Raw genomic sequence first — 24332 nt, forward strand, 5'->3', positions numbered from 1 at the left:
TTTGCCTTTCAGTTTTGTTGATTGTTTCCTTTGCTGTACAGAGCTTTTTATTTTGGTGTGGTCCCAATTGTTTAGTTTTGCTTTTATTTCCCTTGCCTTAGGGGACCTGTCTAGAAAAAAGTTGCTACAGCTGATGTCACAGAAGTTACTGCCTGTATTCTATTCTAGGATTTTTATGGTTTCAGGGCCTCACATTTAGGTCTTCAATCCATTTTAAATTTATTTTTGTGTATGGTATAAGAAGGTGGTCCTGTTTCATTCTTCTGCATGTAGCTGTCCAGTTTTCCCAACATTTCTTCAATAAACCATCTTTTTCCCATTGGATATTCTTTCCTGCTTTGTTGAAGATTAATTGACCATATAATTGTGGGTTTGTTTCTGGATTTTGTGTTCTGTTCTATTGATCAATGTGTGTGTGTGTGTATTTGTGCCAGTACCATACTGTTTTGATCACTACATCTTTGTAATATAACTTGAAGTCCACAATTGTTTTTTTTTTTTCTCTTTTATTTATTTTTTTTATTTTTTATAATATATGAAATTTATTGTCCAAATTGGTTTCCATAAAACACCCAGTGCTCATCCCAAAAGGTGCCCTCCTCAATACCCATCACCCACCCTCTCCTCCCTCCCACCCCCCATCAACCCTCAGTTTGTTCTCAGTTTTTAACAGTCTCTTATGCTTTGGCTCTCTCCCACTCTAACCTCTTTTTTTTTTTTTTTTTCCTTTTTTCCTCCCCCTCCCCCATGGGTTCCTGTTACATTTCTCAGGATCCACATAAGAGTGAAACCATATGGTATCTGTCTTTCTCTGTATGGCTTATTTCACTTAGCATCACACTCTCCAGTTCCATCCACGTTGCTACAAAAGGCCATATTTCATTTTTTCTCATTGCCACGTAGTATTCCATTGTGTATATAAACCACAATTTCTTTATCCATTCATCAGTTGATGGACATTTAGGCTCTTTCCATAATTTGGCTATTGTTGAGAGTGCTGCTATGAACATTGGGGTACAAGTGCCCCTATGCATCAGTACTCCTGTATCCCTTGGATAAATTCCCAGCAGTGCTATTGCTGGGTCATAGGGTAGGTCTATTTTTAATTTTCTGAGGAACCTCCACACTGTTTTCCAGAGCGGCTGCACCAATTTGCATTCCCACCAACAGTGCAAGAGGGTTCCCGTTTCTCCACATCCTCGCCAGCATCTATAGTCTCCTGATTTGTTCATTTTGGCCACTCTGACTGGCGTGAGGTGATACCTGAGTGTGGTTTTGATTTGTATTTCCCTGATAAGGAGCGACGCTGAACATCTTTTCATGTGCCTGTTGGCCATCCGGATGTCTTCTTTAGAGAAGTGTCTATTCATGTTTTCTGCCCATTTCTTCACTGGGTTATTTGTTTTTCGGGTGTGGAGTTTGGTGAGCTCTTTATAGATTCTGGATACTAGCCCTTTGTCCAATATGTCATTTGCAAATATCTTTTCCCATTCCGTTGGTTGCCTTTTAGTTTTGTTGGTTGTTTCCTTTGCTGTGCAGAAGCTTTTTATCTTCATAAGGTCCCAATAATTCACTTTTGCTTTTAATTCCCTTGCCTTTGGGGATGTGTCGAGTAAGAGATTGCTACGGCTGAGGTCAGAGAGGTCTTTTCCTGCTTTCTCCTCTAAGGTTTTGATGGTTTCCTGTCTCACATTCAGGTCCTTTATCCATTTTGAGTTTATTTTTGTGAATGGTGTGAGAAAGTGGTCTAGTTTCAACCTTCTGCATGTTGCTGTCCAGTTCTCCCAGCACCATTTGTTAAAGAGGCTGTCTTTTTTCCATTGGATGTTCTTTCCTGCTTTGTCAAAGATGAGTTGACCATACGTTTGTGGGTCTAGTTCTGGGGTTTCTATTCTATTCCATTGGTCTATGTGTCTGTTTTTGTGCCAATACCATGCTGTCTTGATGATGACAGCTTTGTAGTAGAGGCTAAAGTCTGGGATTGTGATGCCTCCTGCTTTGGTCTTATTCAAAATTACTTTGGCTATTCGGGGCCTTTTGTGGTTCCATATGAATTTTAGGATTGCTTGTTCTAGTTTCGAGAAGAATGCTGGTGCAATTTTGATTGGGATTGCATTGAATGTGTAGATAGCTTTGGGTAGTATGGACATTTTGACAATATTTATTTTTCCAATCCATGAGCAGGGAATGTCTTTCCATTTCTTTAAATCTTCTTCAATTTCCTTCGTAAGCTTTCTATAGTTTTCAGCATACAGATCCTTTACATCTTTGGTTAGATTTATTCCTAGGTATTTTATGCTTCTTGGTGCAATTGTGAATGGGATCAGTTTCTTTATTTGTCTTTCTGTTGCTTCATTGTTAGTGTATAAGAATGCAACTGATTTCTGTACATTGATTTTGTATCCTGCAACTTTGCTGAATTCATGTATCAATTCTAGCAGACTTTTGGTGGAGTCTATCGGATTTTCCATGTATAATATCATGTCATCTGCAAAGAGCGAAAGCTTAACTTCATCTTTGCCAATTTTGATGCCTTTGATTTCCTTTTGTTGTCTGATTGCTGATGCTAGAACTTCCAGCACTATGTTAAACAACAGCGGTGAGAGTGGGCATCCCTGTCGTGTTCCTGATCTCAGGGAAAAAGCTCTCAGTTTTTCCCCGTTGAGGATGATGTTAGCTGTGGGCTTTTCATAAATGGCTTTTATGATCTTTAAGTATGTTCCTTCTATCCCGACTTTCTCAAGGGTTTTTATTAAGAAAGGGTGCTGGATTTTGTCAAAGGCCTTTTCTGCATCGATTGACAGGATCATATGGTTCTTCTCTTTTTTTTTGTTAATGTGGTGTATCACGTTGATTGATTTGCGAATGTTGAACCAGCCCTGCATCCCAGGAATGAATCCCACTTGATCATGGTGAATAATTCTTTTTATATGCCGTTGAATTCGATTTGCTAGTATCTTATTGAGAATTTTTGCATCCGTATTCATCAGGGATATTGGCCGGTAGTTCTCTTTTTTTACTGGGTCTCTATCTGGTTTAGGAATCAAAGTAATACTGGCTTCATAGAATGAGTCTGGAAGTTTTCCTTCCCTTTCTATTTCTTGGAATAGCTTGAGAAGGATAGGTATTATCTCTGCTTTAAACGTCTGGTAGAACTCCCCTGGGAAGCCATCTGGTCCTGGACTCTTATTTGTTGGGAGATTTTTAATAACCGATTCAATTTCTTCGCTGGTTATGGGTCTGTTCAAGCTTTCTATTTCCTCCTGGTTGAGTTTTGGAAGCGTGTGGGTGTTCAGGAATTTGTCCATTTCTTCCAGGTTGTCCAATTTGTTGGCATATAATTTTTCATAGTATTCCCTGATAATTGTTTGTATCTCTGAGGGATTGGTTGTAATAATTCCATTTTCATTCATGATTTTATCTATTTGGGTCATCTCCCTCTTCTTTTTGAGAAGCCTGGCTAGAGGTTTGTCAATTTTGTTTATTTTTTCAAAAAACCAACTCTTGGTTTCGTTGATCTGCTCTACAGTTTTTTTAGACTCTATATTGTTTATTTCTGCTCTGATCTTTATTATTTCTCTTCTTCTGCTGGGTTTAGGCTGCCTTTGCTGTTCTGCTTCCATTTCCTTTAGGTGTGCTGTTAGATTTTGTATTTGGGATTTTTCTTGTTTCTTGAGATAGGCCTGGATTGCAATGTATTTTCCTCTCAGGACTGCCTTCGCTGCGTCCCAAAGCGTTTGGATTGTTGTATTTTCATTTTCGTTTGTTTCCATATATTTTTTTATTTCTTCTCTAATTGCCTGGTTGACCCACTCATTCGTTAGTAGGGTGTTCTTTAACCTCCAAGTTTTTGGAGGTTTTCCAGACTTTTTTCTGTGGTTGATTTCAAGCTTCATAGCATTGTGGTCTGAAAGTATGCATGGTATAATTTCAATTCTGGTAAACTTATGGAGGGCTGTTTTGTGACCCAGTATATGATCTATCTTGGAGAATGTTCCATGTGCACTCGAGAAGAAAGTATATTCTGTTGCTTTGGGATGCAGAGTTCTAAATATATCTGTCAAGTCCATCTGATCCAATGTCTCATTCAGGGCCCTTGTTTCTTTATTGACCGTGTGTCTAGATGATCTATCCATTTCTGTAAGTGGGGTGTTAAAGTCCCCTGCAATTACCACATTCTTATCAATAAGGTTGCTTATGTTTATGAGTAGTTGTTTTATATATTTGGGGGCTCCGGTATTCGGCGCATAGACATTTATAATTGTTAGCTCTTCCTGATGGATAGACCCTGTAACTATTATATAATGTCCTTCTTCATCTCTTGTTACAGCCTTTAATTTAAAGTCTCGTTTGTCTGATATAAGTATGGCTACTCCAGCTTTCTTTTGGCTTCCAGTAGCATGATAAATAGTTCTCCATCCCCTCACTCTCAATCTAAAGGTGTCCTTAGGTCTAAAATGAGTCTCTTGTAGACAGCAAATAGATGGGTCTTGTTTTTTTATCCATTCTGATACCCTATGTCTTTTGGTTGGCGCATTTAATCCATTTACATTCAGTGTTATTATAGAAAGATATGGGTTTAGAGTCATTGTGATGTCTGTATGTTTTATGCTTGTAGTGATGTCTCTGGTATTTTGTCTCACAGGGTCCCCCTTAGGATCTCTTGTAGGGCTGGTTTAGTGGTGACAAATTCCTTCAGTTTTTGTTTGTTTGGGAAGACCTTTATCTCTCCTTCTATTCTAAATGACAGACTTGCTGGATAAAGGATTCTCGGCTGCATATTTTTTCTGTCTAGCACACTGAAAATCTCGTGCCAATTCTTTCTGGCCTGCCAAGTTTCAAAAGAGAGATCAGTCACGAGTCTTATAGGTCTCCCTTTATATGTGAGGGCACGTTTACCCCTTGCTGCTTTCAGAATTTTCTCTTTATCCTTGTATTTTGCCAGTTTCACTATGATATGTCGTGCAGAAGATCGATTCAGGTTCCGTCTGAAGGGAGTTCTCTGTGCCTCTTGGATTTCAATGCCTTTTTCCTTCCCCAGTTCAGGGAAGTTCTCAGCTATTATTTCTTCAAGTACCCCTTCAGCACCTTTCCCTCTCTCTTCCTCCTCTGGGATACCAATTATGCGTATATTATTTCTTTTTAGTGTATCACTTAGTTCTCTAATTTTCCCCTCATACTCCTGGATTTTTTTATCTCTCTTTCTCTCAGCTTCCTCTTTTTCCATAACTTTATCTTCTAGTTCACCTATTCTCTCCTCTGCCTCTTCAATCCGAGCTGTGGTGGTCTCCATTTTGTTTTGCATTTCATTTAAAGCGTTTTTCAGCTCCTCATGACTGTTCCTTAGTCCCTTGATCTCTGTAGCAAGGGATTCTCTGCTGTCCTGTATACTGTTTTCAAGCCCGGCGATTAATTTTATGACTATTATTCTAAATTCACTTTCTGTTATATTATTTAAATCCTTTTTGATCAGCTCATTAGCTGTTGTTATTTCCTGGAGATTCTTCTGAGGGGAATTCATCCGCTTGGTCATTTTGGATAGTCCCTGGCGTGGTGAGGACCTGCAGGGCACTTCCCCTGTGCTGTGGTGTATAACTGGAGTTGGTGGGCGGAGTCGCAGTCAGACCTGATGTCTGCCCGCAGCCCACCGCTGGGGCCACAGTCAAACTGGTGTGTGCCTTCTCTTCCCCTCTCCTAGGGGCGGGATTCACTGTGGGGTGGCGTGGCCCGTCTGGGCTACTCGCACACTGCCAGGCTTGTGATGCTGGGGATCTGGCGTATTAGCTGGGGTGGGTAGGCAAGGTGCACAGGGGCTGGAGGGGCAGGCTTAGGTCGCTTCTCCTTAGGTGATCCACTTCAGGAGGGGCCCCTCTTCCGTGGGCCTCTCGTCTGCGCTTTGCTCCGGCGACTCCGTTCTGCTAATCCTCTGGCGGTTTTCTGGGTTATTTAGGCAGGTGTAGGTGGAATCTAATTGATCAGCAGGACGCGCGGTGAGCCCAGCGTCCTCCTACGCCGCCATCTTCCGAAGTCTCCTGAAGTCCACAATTGTGATGCCTCCACCTTTGCTTTTCTTTCTCAAGATTGCTTTGGCTTTTCAGGGTCTTTTGTTGTTCCATACAAATTTAATATTATTTGTTCTACTGTGAAAAATGCTGTTGGTACTTTGGTAGGGATTAGGTTAAATGTGTAGATTGCTTTGGGTAGTATAGCTATTTTAACAATATTTATTCTTTTAATCCATGAGCATGGAATTTCTTTCCATTTATTTGTGTCATCTTTCATTTCTTTCATCAGTGTTTTATAGTTTTCAGAATACAGGTCTTTGACCTCTTTGGTTAAGTTTATTCCTAAGTATCTTAATATCTTCAATGCAGTTGTAAATGGGATTGTTTTCTTAATTTCTCTTTCTGCTGCTTCTTTATTGGTGTATAGAAATGCAACAGAATTCTCTACATTGGTTTTGTATCCTGTGACTTTAATGAATTCGTTTATCAATTCTAGCAGTTTTTTCGTGGAGTCTTTTAGGTTTTCTATATATAGTATCATGTCATCTGCAAATAGTGAGAGTTTTACTTCTCCCTTGCCAGTTTGGATGCCCTTTATTTCTTTATGTGGTCTGATTGCTGTGGTTAGGACTTCCAGTACTATGTTGAATAAAAGTGGCTAGAGTGGACATCCTTATCTTGCTCCTAACCTTAAGGAAAAGGCTCTGAGTTTTTCACCGTTGAGTATGATGTTAGCTGTGGGTTTTTATATATGGTCTTCGTTATGTTAAGGTATGTTCGTTCCCTCTAAACTAACTTTGTTGAGGATTTTTAGCAATGAATGGATGTTGTACCTTGTCAAATGCTTTTTCTATCCTCTTGAAATGATCATATGGCTCTTTTATTGATATGATGTATCACGTTGATTGATTTGTGAATATAGAGCCATCCTTGCAACCCAGGAATGAATCCCACTTGATCGTGGTGAATGATTTTTTTTTAATGTATTGTTGAATTTGGTTTGCTAGTTTTTTATTGAGGATTTTTGCATCTGTGTTCATCAGTGATATTGGCCTATAGCTCTTTTTTAGTGGTATCTTTATCTGGTTTTGGTATCAGGGTAATACTGGCCTCATTGGGTTAATTTGGAAATTTTCCTTCTTATGTTTTTTTGGAGTAGTTTAAGAATAATTATTAACTCTTCTTTAAATGTTTGGTAGAATTCACCAGTGAAGTCGTCTGGTCCTGAACTTTTGTTTACTGATTCAATTTCTTTGGTGATAATCTGTCTATTCAAATTTTCTATTCCTGTTTCAGTTTTGGTAGGTTATATGTTTCTAGGAATGTTCTTCTAGGTCATCCAATATGCTGGCATATAGTTTTTCATAATGTTCTCTTATAATTGTTTGTATTTTTGTGGTGTTTATTGTTATTTATCCTCTTTTGTTTGTGATTTTTATATATTTGGATCCTCTCTCTTTTTTTCTTGTTAAGTCTGGCTAGAGGTTTATCAGTTTCACTGGATTCTTCAAAGAACCAGCTTCTGGTTTCATTGATCTGTTATATTATTTTTTGGTTTTGTTTTTTAGGTTCGTTTTCATTTCTATATCATTTGTTTCTGCTCTGATCTTTGTTCTTTCTTTCCTTCTATTGGTTTTAGGTTCTCTTTGTTATTTTTCCAGCTCCTTTAGGTGTAAGGTCAGGTTTTTTATTTGTAAATTTTCTTGCCTTGAGGTAGACTTGTATTGCTATAAACTTCCCTCTTAGAACCATTTTTGCTGTGTCCCAAAGGTTTTGAATCCTTGTATTTTCATTTTCATTTGTTTCCATGTACTTTTGTATTTCTTTGATTTCCTGGTTGACCCATTCATTGTTGAGTAACATGTTATTTAACCTGAATGTATTTGTGGTCTTTCCAAATTTTTTCTTGTGGTTGACTTCTGATTTCATAGCACTGTGGTCAGAAAAGATGCATGATAGGACTTCAATCTTCTTGAATTTGTTGAGTCTTGTTTTCTGGCCTAATATGTGATCTCTTCTGGAGAATTTTACATATGCACTCAAAAAGAATGTGTATTCTGCTGTTGTAGGATGGAATGTTCTGAATGTGTCTGTTAAATCCATTTGGTCCAGTGTATTACTCAAAGCCATTGTTTCTGTGTTCATTTTCTGTTTACATGATTTGCCCATTAATATAAGTGGGATGTTAAAATTCTCTACTATTATATTATTATGTTAGTTCCATTATGTTTCTTATTAACTGTTTTATGTACTTGGGAGCTTCATGCTGGGTGCATAAATATTTACAATTGTTATTTCTTCTTCTTGGGTTATCCCCTTTATGATTATATAATGCCCTTCTTCATCTCTTGTTACAGTCTTTGTTTTAAAGTCTAGTTTGTCCAATATAAGTATTGCTACTCCAGATTTCTTTTGACATCCACTTGCATGACAAACGTGTTTCTCCATCCCCTCACTTTGAATCTGCAGGGGTCTTTAGGTCTAAAACGAGTCTCTTGTAGGCAGCATATAAATGGGTCTTGTTTATTCATTGTCACCCTGTGTCTTTTGATTGGAGCATTTAGTCCATTTACATTCAATGAAATTATTCATAGTTATGTATTTATTGCCGTTTTATTACTTGTTTCGTGGTGGTTCTTGCAGATTTTCTCTGATCCTTTCTTGTCTTTCTTTCATGATTTGCTGGTTTTCTTTAGTGGTATATATGGATTTCTTTCTCTTTATTGTTTCCATATTTATTAGTAGTTTTTGATTTGTAGTTCCCATTATGTTTATATATGACCTCTTCTGCATATAGCAGCCTTTATTCAGTTGATGGTCATTTAAGTTTGAACCCATTCTTTCCTCCTCTACTCCCCCTCTTTTGGGTATAGGTTGCCATATTTTACATCCTTTTATTTTATGAGCTCATTGACTGATTTCCTACAGAAATACTCATTTTTACTGCTTTCGTGTTTCCTACCTTTATACTGTCACTTTCGATCTCTCCTTTCCACTTGGAGTCCCCTTAATATTTCTTGCAGGGCTCACTCGGTTAGTGGTCATGAACTCCTTTAGTTTTTGTTTGTGTGGGCAACTCTTTATTTCTCCTTCTATTCTGAATGATAACCTTGCTGGATAGATTATTCTTGGCTGCAGGTTTTTCTCATTCAGCACTTTGAATGTATCATATCACCCGTTTCTGGCTTAGAAAGTTTCTGCCGAAAAAGCCACTGATACCTTTATGGGGTTTTCTTTGTATGTAACTATATTCTTTTGTCTTGCTGCTTTTAATATTCTTTCTTTATCAGCATATTTTGCCATTTTAATTACAATATGTCTTGGTGTGGGTCTGCTTTTGTTAATTTTTTTTTTAGGGGGGGGGTTCTCTGTGCCACCTGGATCTGGATATCTGTTTCCCTCCCCAGATTAGGGAAGTTTTCAGCTGTTATTTCTTCACATAAATTCTCTGCCCCCTTTCCTCTTTCTTCTTCCGGGATTCCTATAATATAAGTATTATTATGTTTGATGGAGTCACTGAGTTCCCTAAGTCTATTCTCATTTTGCGTAGTTCTTTTTTTTTTTCTCTTTTGTTCATCTTGATTATTTTCCATTACTCCGTCTTCTAGGTCACGAATTGGTTCCTCTGCTTCCTCTAGCCTGCTGCTGTTCATTTCCATCAAGTGTGTTTCTCACTTCATTTATTGAGCCCTTTATCTCTGCTTTGTTATTCCTTATCTCTGTGTTAATGGTCTCACTGATGCCTTCCACTCTTTTCTCAAGTCCAGTGAGTATCCTTGCGATCAGTGCTTTAAATTCTCCATCAGGCATGTTACTTATATCTGTTTCACTTAGATCTCTGGCCATAGCCGTGGCCTTGTCCTGTTCTCTGTCTTCTTATTTTGGCCAAGTCTCGGTGCCTGTTTCTGTGTGTTAGGAAAGGCAGCTCCGTCTCCTGTCCTTGAGGGTGATGGCTTTATGAAGAAGAGTCCCCGTGGAGCCCTGCTGTCTTAAGTGTCCCAGGCCCGGTGCTCCTGGGATTGTCTCCAGTGTGTGCTCTGTGTGCTCTGCTGTTGTGTCCTGGCTGCTTTATCCTCAGGCCAGTCATTTGCAGAGACTCTCTTTGCCTGCTGTGGGCAGTTTTTGGTGTCTGGCCTGAATGTGGCACATTTAAACTAGGTGTGCTCTGGTCTGCTTGTGAAATGAGACCTGTTGCTGCCACTAGCAGATCCAAGGCCTCACAAAACTCCTGGGTCAGGAGACACCATGTTGGCAGGGCTTTGGGCCGGTCCTCTAGGGAAAGGGTCCTGCTGACCCGGGACTTAGGCAAGCGTGACTGGGAAGAATGGTTCTTCTAGAGCGCAGCGATGTGGAGGAGGTTGGTGTAAGCAAATTAAGTAGCAAGTGTCAGCACTGCACTGCTTCCTACAGGTGGCCCTGGGCTTCCGCTGGGGCGGGGCAATGAAATGATACTTGGCAGTTTCTTTGTTCCAGAAGGGATCTCTTCATGCATGCTGCCCCTCGGAAACATGCTCCGAGATGAGTGAATAACCTTTGCACTCTGTGCCCCAGGCGTTCTTCAGATCACTTTTTCCTTGCTGTATGTCCACTGCCTGTTTGCCCTGCCTTCTCTCCACGAAGAGCCCCAGTGTCCTCTGAGCTCTCCCAGAACCAAGCATGCTGACCTTTAAAACTCCAGGCTTTAAGCCCCACTGGTTGTGAGAACTCACAAAATTCAGGCCCTCTCACTTTCCAAGCCAGTTGCTGTACATGTTTGTTTTCCCCATGTGCTCCCGTGTGCTGGTCTGTCTGCCTGTCACGCACACGCACTCTCTCTCTAACCTGCCCTTCTCCATGACTGAGGTTCTCTTCCCACTGAAGCAGCCGTGATCCATTTCTCTCCCAAGCCAAGTCTCCCTACATTCTACCTTCTTCGATGTGGCTTCTTCTTTACATTTAGTTGCAGTTTGTTCTGCCAGCCTTCAGATCGATTGATAGGGCATTTAGGATGATTTGGTAGTTATCTAGTTGTGTTTGTGGGACGAGGCGAGCCTACGGTGCTCCTACTCTGCCACTGTCTCCCAAGATCTCTCTCAAGAAAGAATAGTCTTTGTAATAAATGATACTGGGACAACTGACTATCCACATTCAAAAGAATGAAGTTGGACCTCTACCTCCCTTCACATACAAAAATTAGTTCAAAATGGATGATCACAGACCTAAATATAAGAATTAGAACTGTAAACCTTGGAACCATAGGAATAAATCTTTGTGGCCTTGCATTAGGCAGTGGTTGCTTAGATATGACACCAAAAAAAGCACAAGCAACAAAAGAAAAGAATAGATACATTGGACTTCATTAAAATTTCAAATTTTGTGTTTCAAACGACACCAGCCAGAACGTGAAAAGACAGCTCTCAGAATGGAAGAAAATATTTACAAATCGTGCATCTGATAAGGGACTTATGTCTAGAATATATAAATAGCTTTTACAACACCACAATAAAAAGACAAATGGCCCAATTAAAAAGGGCAAAAGATTTAAATAGACATTTCTCCAAAGATAGGCAAATGGGCAATAAACACATAAAAAGATGCTCAACATCATTAGTCATGAGAGAACTACAAGTCAAAACCAAATGAGATACTAATTCACACCAGCTCAGATGGCTGTGATCGAAAAGACGTGTTGAGGATGTGGAGACATTGGAACCCTCATACATTACTGGTGAGAATGTAAAATGATGGGGCCACTCTGGAAAGCAGTTTGGCGGCTCCTCAAAAAGTTAAACATAGAAGTACCATATAATTCAGCAGTTCCTTCCCTAGGTACGTTCCCAAAAGAATTGAAAGCACGTGTCTACACAAAAGCTTGCACACAGATCTTCATAGCACTATTCTTCATGATAGTCAAGCGGAAAGTACTCAAATGTTTATCTGTTGATGAATGGATAAACAAATGTTGTAGATCCATAAAACGGAAAATTATTCGGCCATAAAAAGGAATTACGTACTGATACATGCTACATCACAGAGGAACCTTGAACACATGCTGCGTGAACAAAGCCAGTTAGAAAAACCACGTGTTGTAGGATTCCATTTATGTGCAATATCCACAACAGGCCAATCCAGAAAGTAGATCAGTGGTTGCCCAGGAATGGGAGACGGAGGGTAAAGAGAGATTGTTTATAGATAGGGGTTTCTTTTTGGTGTTACAAACACATTCTAAAATTAGATAGTGGGGGGTGTGTGCCTGGCTGGCTCAGTCGTTTGAGCATCTTACTCTCTTTCGGGTCAGGTCATGATCCCAGGATCATGGGATCCAGCCCCATGGCGGGCTCTGCGCTGAGTGCAGAGCCTGCTTAAGACTCTCTCTCTCGGGGCGCCTGGGTGGCGCAGTCGGTTGGGCGTCCGACTTCAGCCAGGTCACAATCTCGCGGTCCGTGAGTTCGAGCCCCGCGTCAGGCTCTGGGCTGATGGCTCAGAGCCTGGAGCCTGTTTCCGATTCTGTGTCTCCCTCTCTCTCTGCCCCTCCCCCGTTCATGCTCTGTCTCTCTCTGTCCCAAAAATAAATAAACGTTGAAAAAAAAATTTAAAAAAAAAAAAAAAAAAGACTCTCTCTCTCTGTTTCCCCCTCTGTTCCTCTCTCCCATTCGTGTGCGTGCTCTCTCTCTCTCTCTCTCTCTCTCTGTCTAAAATAAATAAAATTAGGTAGTGGGGATGGTTATAAAACTATCTAAATACACCAAAAACCATCGATGTGCATACTTGAAAGGGGTCAATTTTATGGTATACGAATTATTATCTCAATAAAGCTATTATAAAAAAATCAGATTTAGCATTTTAGTTAATTCAAGTAACCTAGCTTCAAACACGTCATCTCACAGACTTTTTAAATCGAAATTAAGGAAAATGTAAATATTACATAAAATTTAAGCATAATTAGCCAAACTAAAAATGCAGTTTCCTGAACCAGGATTTAATTTTTATCATACTGTTTGATTTCCTGATGTTTTTTCATTGATGCTTTTGCAAACTTAATGCAGGATTCCTCTTTTAATTTGTTTAAAATGTGTTTCGAATGTCAGAATGGAAACAAGGTTTAAAAAAACTAAATTAGAATGGCATGAAAGAACAAGATTGTAATTACTAAACAGTTGTGTTTGATAACGGTTTATTCTTGCAGATTCCGTGAGTTCCTCACTCTTAAATAAGCTGCAGGGCTTGGGAGAAAGGCAGAGATGTTTAGGGGTGGGATGGAAGTCTGAGTGTAGCTCAAACCCATAAATAAGGAGAGCCACTTCTTTCTCTTCTTGACTCCCCATTTGAGGAGGTCTTTCAGGTTGGGCGTTTATCAGAAGTGTAAGGAAAAATGACTCTTTCCATACTCTTGCATAGTTATCCCTCAAATCACAGTACTATTTGATTCCGTGTCTGGGAGTCTTAGCGGTTGGGATCATTGACAGATTTGTAGAGAGGCCAAAACTCTGTTAAGTTTCTTGGTGCACATCAAGGTGATTCAGTCTTCCTGACTCTTCCTGGAACATTTGGAACCCACAAAGATACCTGTTGACAGAGTTTAGCCCAAACTGATATCAGAAGACTTGCATTAGCACATACAGTAAATTAATTGAGAAAGACAATGGATTTAATGAAGTGACTGTTTTTTCCTCAGCTGCTTTCAAAATTGTGAAATCCTGGCTTGGACCAGAAGCAGTGAGTTTGTTGAAGTTTGCAAGTAAAAATGAAGTCCAAGACTATGTCAGTGTAGAATACCTGCCTCCCCACATGGGTGGAACTGTAAGTATAGTGCTTGAAGTATGTTTCTAAAATAAGACTGGATCGGGGCACATGAAGCCGTGTTCTTGCCTTAAGGGACAAGAAGCAGCAGTATCTTAACGTGCAAAGAAGGGTCATAGATACTCCAGAATAGCACCATGATAGACGTGTTTATGTAAGTTTTTGAGTTGTTAAATTTTAATTTCGAGTAGGTTATATATTTACATGGTTCTAGACTGAAAAGTATTCAGTATTCAATACGAATATTCAGACACAGGTATTCAGTAAAAAGTCTTTCTGCTGCTATCCCAATCACTCTCTTCTCCCCAGTTCCATCTCTTATATTTATTTCCAGGAACCCGTATTGCCTACATAAGCAATACAGTATATATGTAACACACACAAGCAAATAGAGATGTAATTCTTCCTCCCTCTCATCGCTTTTAAACAAGTAGTGTATTTTTACGCCCTTATGCCTCCTACTTTTTTCTTTACAACATGTCTTAGAGATCATTCCACATCAGTATGAAAAGCTGTGTTACTCTTATTTATGGCTACATAGTATTCCTGTGTCTAGAGATGAACCGTGAGTTACTGAATTTTTTTTTCACGTGTCTCAGTTCGCTTCCAGTTGTTTACTGTTTAACGATCTTTTTAATTTCAAAGATAATATATATTATCACCTTTCTTTGAAATGGTATTAGTACTTAAAAATAAGAGACCGGGGATAACTAGGTATGTGTTAAATTTTTCCCACTACACGATAATGAAACGTACTGTGTATTGTGTACTTATAAGCTATGGAACCTATGGATTTGGTATCCTTTGGGTTAACCTGATAAAATTTCATTTGTTTGATTTTTACAGTCTACTTCAGATACTGCCTACTTGGCAAAACTGGATTCAACCAGAATCAGGTGACTGGAAAGATGAAAAGTTTTGCTGTGTCCTTTAGATTTCTTTGGTTAGGAAAACTTGAACCAGTATTTTTAATTTGAAATTTGCTGCTTTCCTATTTTGAAGCTTTATATTTTACATTTTAACCTAGAAAAACACAGTATGGTTCATTTCATGTACTACCTTTAGTTAAACTAGATATTTGATTTGTTTTTAATAATCTGCCCCTAGAATTGTTATATCTTAAAATTAATAGCATCTAGGGGCGACTGGGTAGCTTAGTCGGTTAGGCGTCTGACTCTTGATTTCGGCTCAGGTCATGATCTCATGGGTTCGTGAGTTCGAGCCCCGCGTCGGGCTCTGGGCTGACAGTGAGGAGCCTGCTTGGGATTCATATTCCCTCCCTCCTTCCCTCCCTCTATGTCTCTCTCTCTCTCTCTCTCTCAAAATAAATAAACTTTAAAATTTATAGCCTCTAGTAAAAATTATTTTTTTTTACATTTATTTATTTTTGATAGAGACAAAGCACAAGTGAGTGAGGGACAGAGAGAGAGGGAGACACAGAATCCGAAGCAGGCTCCAGGCTCTGAGCTGTCAGCACAGAGCCTGACGCGGGGCTCGAACCCACAAACTGCGAGATCATGACCTGAGCCGAAGTCCGACGCTCAACCGACTGAGCCACCCAGGCGCCCCTACTAAAAATTATTTTTACTTTTAGGAGTAGAAAAGGTTATCTCCCTTCTCTGTCGTTAATGGTATATTTTTTTAGGACTGCTCAGAATTATAGTAGGACTGATATTCTTTCACATAATTTTTTCCCCAAAAGTAATACTTATACATGATTTTTTTAAAAGCAAACAATACTGAAGATTGAAAACTACAGCAGTATAGTGCCAAGCATGTGTCCCTCCCCAGGTGACTGCCCACTGCCACTCTCCAGAGGCCACCATTGTGTCCACGTTTTCTCTCCTGGAAATATTCTGTCCATTTTATTTTTTTACATAACAGTCACATACCGTATGTTGTTTCACTGGTTTTCCCACTTCATTTCTTGTTAGTTTATGCCATATTGATTCATAGAGGTCTACCTGATTTTTTCAACCATTGCAGAATATTCCATTGTGTGGATTTAACATAATGTAGTTAATCAGTTCTCTTTGGAAGGACTGTTAGTTGTTTTCTAATCTTGCCATTATTAGGAGTGCTACAGTGAATATCCTTGTAAATATCTTGGTACATGGATTCAACAGTGTAAGTAGAAGGTGAGCTCCAGTTTCCCTCTAAAGAGATTGTGCTCATCTCCCAGTAACATGTGGCAGTGCTTGAACCACACCCTTGCCAGTAGCACATACTCTCATTTTTGTAACCTTTGACAATCTCAGGTGAAAAATATTCTAGTGTGGTTTGAATTTGCATTTCTATTATTGTAAGTGATGTCAAGCATTTTTTTATGATTTAAAAGGTAGTCTGTTCTTTATGAATTCTGTATCATTCCTTTTTTTAAAATTCTGTTATCACTCTTCTTGATTTGTATATATGAACAAAAGCTGTCTTGTTTCTGATACATGTGATACATATTTTTCTAGTTGTGGCTTTAAAAAAAACTTTTTTATGGGTTTTTTTTGGGGGGGGAGTTGATTGTTGGGTTTTGTTTTCTGTCATTCAGAAATGTTTCATGTTAGTGTGCTCATTTTTTATCAGCAGTTTTATGCTGCTGTGTTCTGTGTTTGTGCTATGATTAGAAAGGTCTTCACTACTTAGGTTTTGTGTTTTGTTTCCTGTTTTTTTTTTTAATGTATTTGTTTTAAGTAGGCTCCATACCCAATATGGGGCTTGAACTCACAACCCTGAGATCAAGAGTTGCAGGCTCTACTGACTGAGCGAGCCAGGTGACCCTGTTTTTTATTTTTTTTTTAATCTTTCTTTGTGTTTTTCTGGAGCTTATGTTGTTGTTGTTGTTTTAAGCTTATATGGTTTTTTAAAATTACACTTTCAGAGCACCTGGCTGACTCCATTGGAAGAGTAGGTGACTCTTGATCTCAACGTCATGGTTTCGAACCCCATGTTGGGTGTAGAGCTTACTAAAAAAATAATAAACATTAAAAAAATACATACTTTCAAGTTTTTATTCCTCCGAAATTCTTTTTGGTGCAAAGAATGAGCTCAAAATCCAACTTGGTTTTTTTACAGATGGCTAATCAGTTGCCCACACCACTTGTTGCCCTTTCCCCTTGTGTTTTGAAATGCTTCCTTTTAAAAAAAAAAAAATTCACTATCTAATTAAGTCTGTTTTTTTGTGTTGGTTTGCTTGTTGGCCCGGAGAGTGGATTTTTAACTCGAGAGAATTATTTGTCTGCCCACCTCTCAGCAGGCTGTTATACGATTCCTTTCTCTTAGGATCCTTTCAAATATAGCTACCCACCGCTAGTAGATGATGATTTCCAGACACCATTGTGTGAAAATGGACCTATTGCCAGTGAAGATGAAGCTTCAAGTAAAGAAGATCTAGAGAGTGATGGCAAAGAAATCTTGGAAACAATTTCCAGTGAAGAACAAACAGCTCTTCTAAAAAAGGTAATCTTAACAATAGAATGAATTTGAGTCAAAAGCTGTGGCCTGTCCGCCGTTCTGCAACTAGCTAGCTATGTGATTTTGGGTAATTCATTTAACTTCCTGTCCTTCAACATTTTGTCTGTGGAAAGAAAGAGGAAGGAGGTCACTGGCTAACCAGAAGTGTCATTATGGTGTATGACAAGGCCGATTTCATGCATTGGTATAAAAATTGGCAAAATGCACTTAGGAATTGTGTTATCAAAACTATTTTTTATCGGATAAAAGTAGTCAGTTTAAAAACCTTTTATCTACTTCCTCTATTTCAGTTTTGGAAGGAGCACTTAGTTATCTTTTTATGAGTCATCAGGGGCTTGATAGAGGGATAAATGTTATAATTTAGAACAGATTTAAAGACCCTAAGGGAAAGCCCACGTTACATTTTCTGTAGTGACTTATCTGTCATAGGCATCCAAGTATGTGTTAATGGTCATGTTAATATATGTCAAATACATAATTTAGGTGTAATAAGCTTATGTTAAAGATTGTAATTTGGATTGAATCACTGTGTTTACTTTTTCACCTAATGAACTGCCCAGCTGTCAGTATGAAACTAAATTTCTTTATCTTTCTTTCTTCATATTTTTTTGCCCTTTAGATTAACGTTACCGAACATACTTCCAAAGCAGAGGAAAATGAAAAGGTTGATTCCAAAATGAAAGCTTTCAAAAAACCATTGAGTGTGTTTAAAGGGCCCTTACTACACATCAGGTAATCATAGTTGAGGATTTTATTAGCTATGCTTTTTTTAATAATCTGTCTTGATCATCTTGAGGGAAAATGTATTTATTTCCACATTTTGAAAAACAGTACACAAGTTTTCTAATTAAAGGTTATCCAAAGACTCACCTTGGTTTCCAGACAGAGTAGACATTGTTAGCTACCTTTTTGTTATTCCATTAAGTGTGTTTAAAGGGCCCTCATTTCACATCAGGTAATAAAAGTGAATATTCATATATTAACAGTTAATCTGAATGACATATTTTTCTCATTTTACTGATAGTGTTTGACTTGGACAACTTTGAGGATGCCAGAGATGACAGTGAACTAAGCACTTATCAGTTTGACCTTCTAAAAGCTAAAGCTGGACTAGAAAAATGGGGGGGGTTGTTTTGTTTTTGTCTTTTACCAAAGCCCGATTTCAGCACATCTCTATTTTTGTTTCTAGGTTACTCAGCCTGAGATTCAGGATTGTTTGTAATTATCATTACATAAAGATCTCTTTCTCACTAATGATGCTTTTAGTTGATAAATTTATATGGCCTTATGTTAATACTGCTATGCCAACTTTGGTGATGACCTGATGTATCATTTTCTGTCCCATAGTTGAAATTTTTCTGTGTAACTATTTTAGGTATGACTCTTATGACCGGTACAGTCAGACTTTTAAAAAAACTGATACTCTAATTGAGAAGACTGGTTTGTTTATATACATTGGGATTACTATTATATTTGGATTATCTCAACCATCTGTATATTTCTGGGTGGGGGGGTGGGGGGGTCCCACATGTATATTCTGCTGGTCATGGGTTTTCTTTGCCATTTCCCCCCTGTGGAGTTTGTCTCTCCTCTTTCCCTATAATGGTTTAGAAGTTTCACACTTTTCACGGGAGGCTTGTGGACACCCTAGATCTTGGCTCATGAATGTCGAGGGTCAGCTTCAAGAGCTGGCCAGGGAGAGGGCCAGGGTAGGGTAGGGCAGGGCAGCTTCCAGGGCTGTGGTCTGGGCTCAGCATCCCCTGCCTCTGCCCCCAGGAAAGTCACAGCACCTCTCTCTCCTCCAGGCACAGGTACCCCAATAGCGGCTGTCTCCCGTCAGTCTCGTGGTTATTGAGAGTACTTCTGAGATTCATAACCTTCTAGTCTTTTCTGTGTTATATTTCAGATGGGCTCTAAAAGTAAGCCAGCAGCTGTGCTAATCTGTCTTGTCCAAAGATGAGCAGAGCCCTCCTAGGAGAGCATGTCCTTAAAAATATGTGTTCTCCAAATGAATCTCTGATATGCCGACATTCCTGATATAAAATGAATCTACTTACATATATGGTCAAGGACAGTCTGAACAATTCACCTTTTTATCTAAAACAAAAACACTCTTCTACCCAGTGTTTGGAGGCACCTGATACAGTTTGACTCACGTAACTAAACTACACAATTGGAGGGGCTGCTGGGTGGCTCCGTTGGTTGACCGTCCGACTTCGGCTCCGGTCATGATCTCACGGTTCGTGAGTTCGAGCCCTGCATCGGGCTCTGTGCTGAAAGATTGGAGCCTGCTTCAGATTCTGTGACTCCCTCTCTGTCTGCCCCTCCCCCGCTCGCACTCTCTCTCAAAAATAAAACATTAAAAAAAAAAATTAACTACACAATGGGGCACCTGGGTGGCTCAGTCGGTTAAGCGTCCGACTTCTCAGGTCAGGATCTCACAGCTCGTGAATTTGAGCCCTACTTGGGGCTCTGTGCTAACAGCTCAGAGCCTGGACCCTGCTTCCAATTCTGTGTCTCCCTCTCTCTCTGCCCCTCCCCCATTCGCACTCTGTCTCTCTCAAAAATAAACATTAAAAAAATAAAAACTACATAAAACATTGCTTTAGTCTTTTAGTTCACATGCTCTACAGTGACAGTAGTAAAATTTGTATTTTGAGGCTCACTGCTTTTACTGTTTGACAGATATTTCCCACCCCAAATTTTGTTTTTTGTATTCCATATTACTTAGAAAAAGCCTTTACATAGTAAGACCTTAGTCTGTTACTTCAAGACCTCCCTGATGATCGTTCATTTTACGTTAGACTTTTCTCTGTTGGTGTATAAAATTATGCCCCATTCTATTCTGTTTGTAATTAAAGTTGAAGTGCCAGCTTCTTCTCTGTTTTTATTATGTGTAACCTTCCAAAGAGTTTAAATGCACCTTTAGATGGTGCTGATTATAGGCTAATTCAGAATCATCCTATTCTTTCTTCTGTCCTTTTCTATTTAGCTTTTGATCTTGGGGAAGCCAACCATAGGACTTTTAAGTAGCATGCAATCAATTAGTAAGATGAAAACACAAACTATATTAGGTAATTGTTTTGTAGGGGTTTTTTTTTTGATGAAATCTCTTTATACAAATGAGCATATAATATTAAATGCTTTTCTTCCAGCTAATGATTAGATTGTCATTTATTCTGAATAACACAAATGCCTTATGTTTTTGTCACCACCTAGCCCAGCAGAAGAACTGTATTTTGGAAGTACAGAATCTGGAGAGAAGAAAACTTTAATAGTGTTGACAAACGTAACTAAAAACATCGTGGCGTTTAAGGTAAGTATCTGAAAGATCTAATAGATTATATGTGGAAATTAGATATGGGAAGTGATTTCAGACATTTTAATCGAAAGACTGAGGATCTGTGACTTGTGCAGTGGTTTTATTTATGATATTTTTAGGCATGTTACGCTGCCTTCTAGTTTTAACCACATGGCATAGCTTATCTAAAATTTTCCCTGGGATCTGCATCTCAAACTTTAATGAGCCGTAATAGGCTAATGTCCAAATTAATCTCAGGCTTTAATGTTTGTTGTAAATAAAAACCCAAGGAAAATCACTCTTCATCATATAATTCATAATAATAGCAAAAAAAATAAAACTATAAAATCAAGAGTGCATTTTCCCCCAAGTGTGATATAGTTTGGAATGTAGTTTATGCTGGATACTAACCTAATGACCGAGTCTGCCACTGCCCCATATTGTAGAAATTATTTCCTTAAATCATTTAATTTAGATTGGACCACTAGGATATTTTCTTTGATTTTCTAGTGTTTTTAATTGGACAACGCTATTATAACAAGTCCTAATACGGTTTTTTAGAATTTGTGTTATTAAATTTAGGCAATTGCCAGATAGGATACTGCACAGATTGTTTTGATGAAAAGGAAGGCTGAGTGACAGTTGGACTGCCAAGATTAGCAGAGATTTTAAAAAATAAAGATACTGTTTTCCTGTTGATGGGGAAAGATACATTCTATGCCTGACCACCGTGGGTGTTTTGTAGACTTTATTATTAACTGCTAGTTTTCTAAAAATCACTTTCAAGCCGTTTACCGCCCCCCCCCCCAGATCAGTTTTATCATTATGTTGTTAGTGATTACTCTATTCATAAATAGGTGAGAACAACTGCTCCAGAAAAATACAGAGTCAAGCCAAGCAACAGCAGTTGTGACCCTGGAGCTTCAGTTGACATAGTTGTGTCTCCCCACGGGGGTGAGTTGTCAAGTGATGGCCTCAGAGGGTGTGCTGGGATACCTGGGGCTGGTTGGTGAGTCCGTAGAGCTGGACTCGAAGCCGGAAATCCGAGTGTCAACACGTCACGTCGCTGCATTCTTAGGCATCCATTTTCTCGTGTGTAAAATGAAATGGGTAAATGGGTCTCACTAGAATAGTTTTTTAATGCATAAAATTGTTTAAACTGACACCTGTTGAAATTGAATTTTTAGAAAAACGTTTTCCTTTTTAGGGTGGTTCCATATTGTCCTTTTTCCATTGTTTTCTAGAATAATGCCTTAAACCAACATGTCCAACCTTTTGTAAAGGCTTGTTTACATAACAAGTTACTCTTTTGGAATGCAGGTTTAACAGTCTCTGCCCAAGACCGTTTTCTGATAATGGCTGCAGAAATGGAACAGTCATCTGGCACGGGCCCAGCAGAATTGACTCAGTTCTGGAAAGAGGTTCCCAGAAACAAAGTGATGGAGCATAGGTATGCTTCTTACAGATTCTCAAATGTGATGGGAAGAATCAGAGAGCTATGCCTGCATGGACTAGGCAGGTGTCTCTTCCTTCTAGCATTTGGCAGACACTTAGGCTTCTAGTGTGGGCCCTGAGCTGTGTGGGGCTCTGGGGTGCCCAGGAATGAGATCTGGAGTTTCTCAAGGAGGTTGCAAGCAGGGACTTGCTTACAGGACTGTGCAAGAATCTGGATGTGTCCAAAATTACAAACCTAGATCTCTCTGTCCCGGCCGTTCCCTTTATAGAGCACTCACTTTGTGTCCTAGAATGTGTGTGTTGCAGCATTATTTGTACTAGGAAAAAATGGAAAAGAACAAACCTAAATGGTCACCAGTGAAGCAACGGTCAGACGCACTTGAATGTATGCAGGAGTACTCTGCAGCTATTCAAAAGAGTGTGGGAAGTCTCTTGTTCTGATACACAAAGGTACCTATGATGTATTAGGGGGAAAACCTGGGACTGCATGGGCATATACAAGTATGTATGTGCATGCAAAGATACCCAGAAAAGGAGAAAAGAGAGGAGTGTTGTGGTTTTCTTTTGGAGTGTGCCAGTTCTGCCTCCCAGGGACACTCGTCAGTGTCTGGAAACATTGTTCATTGTCACAAGTGGGCATTGGGGTACTGTGGCATCTAGCAGGTAGAGACCAGGGATGCTGCTGTACATCCCACAATGCAAAGGACAGCCCCCCAAAACAAAGACTGGTGGGTAAACAACGGCCACTCTGATGGCATTTTTGTAGGCCCTGAAGGAAAAGAGTGCGTAAGCCATATAGATAGAACTAGAAAAAGTGCTTTCCAGGAAGAGGGAACCACAAGTGAAAAAGGAGTGTGCTGGGCCTGTGTAAGGAACAGCGAGGAGGTTAAGGGCAGCTTGGTGGGAGATGAGGTCAAAGAGATAGTAGGAATGCAAATGATTGCCATAGCGAGGACTTCTGATGTTAAGAGGAGAAACTACAGTTGGTGCTCAGCAGATCCAGGAAGTGATCTGGCTTATTTTTTTTAAAGGATTATTCTGGGGGCTGTGTGGAAAACAGTGTAGACCAGACCCAAGTGAAAGACTGATACTGAGTTAACACTTAAAACAGGACTGGCTGGCAGCAGGCTCTTATTTAAGTGCTTTACTCTTATTTATTCACTTAGTCATTAAAATGACCCTAGGAGGTAAGTAGTTCTTTATCCCATTTGATAAATGAGAAGCTGGAAAACCTAGTAACGGTCATGGTTGAGTTAACTGTTCAAAAGCAATTGAAAGAACACACATGTGGCTGGACCACATAGGGAAGAGTGACAGGACTCAGGGTGGGAAGAAGGCTGGACAGAGGCAGATAGGAGAGCATCCACCTGACCTGATTTACCTTTGTGAACAAGCCTGCAAAAAGTGATCTTGTCAGAGGGAAGGAGGACAGGAGAGGGCCTAGGAAGACAAGCTTTATGGCAGTGAAGTCATCACTGCCCACCTGGGGGGGGGGGGCAGTTTCAGTTGGCAGGAGCCAGGTGCCAAAGAAATGGAGGTAGTACGACTGTTCTAGAGAGTAGTCTTGCTGGAGGAAGGAATAATGCAGTGTTGATGAAGCAGTTGTCTGGCATGGGTTTTTCAATGAGAGAGGCCACCTGGACAGGGTAAATCACCAGTAGTGAAATTTCTGACAAGGCTGAAGGGACAAGACTTACATCCAAGGTAAGGGTCAGCTTTCTTCGGGAAGGAGGAAGGAACCCAGATACAGGTTAAGGCTCGGGATGGGGTTGACTTGTTTTGGGATGGAGTAAATTCCCAAGTTCTGACACCCTCCACTTTGTGTTTTTAGCCAAGTTTATTTTTGTCAAAGGCATGGCTCTGAAAACAAATGGAAAGGTTATGTAACACTGGTATAAAAGATGGAGATTAATTTGAAGTTCTTTGCAAACAGTCCCTCAAGAGCAGGGTTTTTGCTTTTAATTAATTGCTCATAGTTTGGTTTTCTATAAGTCAAGAGAGGGTCACTTACCTCCCAGAAAGAGGGAGACTTGGTGGTTTGGTACTGAAGGCCCGAGTAAAGCACTGACTCCCACCTAGAAAGGGTGGTTGCCTTCAAATAAGTAGGAAGATCAGGTAGGTTGAACTGATTACCCTATAAAATAAACTTCCCATAGGTTATTGAGCAGTATCTGTAATTGCTTGTGTTATTACACATGCACAAGGAAGTGGGGCGCCTGGGTGGCTCTGTTGGTAAAACGCCCAACGCTTGATTTCAACTCCGGTCATGATCTCACTGGGGTTCGAGGGCTCTGCGCGGAACCTGCTGGGGATTCTCTTTCTCTCCC

At 39.6% G+C, this 24332-nt stretch overlaps 1 protein-coding gene across 2 annotated transcripts in view; it reads left to right on the plus strand.

Moving 5' to 3' along the window:
* The window catches only part of MOSPD2 (motile sperm domain containing 2), a 59832-nt gene that overhangs the window by 27086 nt on the left and 8414 nt on the right, over positions 1 to 24332 (plus strand). For both annotated transcript variants that reach the window (XM_045472636.1, XM_045472634.1), the window contains exons 8-13: positions 13660 to 13784; positions 17058 to 17234; positions 17869 to 17981; positions 20469 to 20565; positions 21408 to 21504; positions 21871 to 22000. In XM_045472636.1, coding sequence (XP_045328592.1) covers positions 13660 to 13784; positions 17058 to 17234; positions 17869 to 17981; positions 20469 to 20565; positions 21408 to 21504; positions 21871 to 22000 — 739 coding nt within the window. The remainder of the gene's footprint in view (positions 1 to 13659; positions 13785 to 17057; positions 17235 to 17868; positions 17982 to 20468; positions 20566 to 21407; positions 21505 to 21870; positions 22001 to 24332) is intronic.

Source organism: Leopardus geoffroyi, chromosome X (genome assembly GCF_018350155.1).
Source record: "Leopardus geoffroyi isolate Oge1 chromosome X, O.geoffroyi_Oge1_pat1.0, whole genome shotgun sequence".
NCBI classification, from domain to species: domain Eukaryota; kingdom Metazoa; phylum Chordata; class Mammalia; order Carnivora; family Felidae; genus Leopardus; species Leopardus geoffroyi.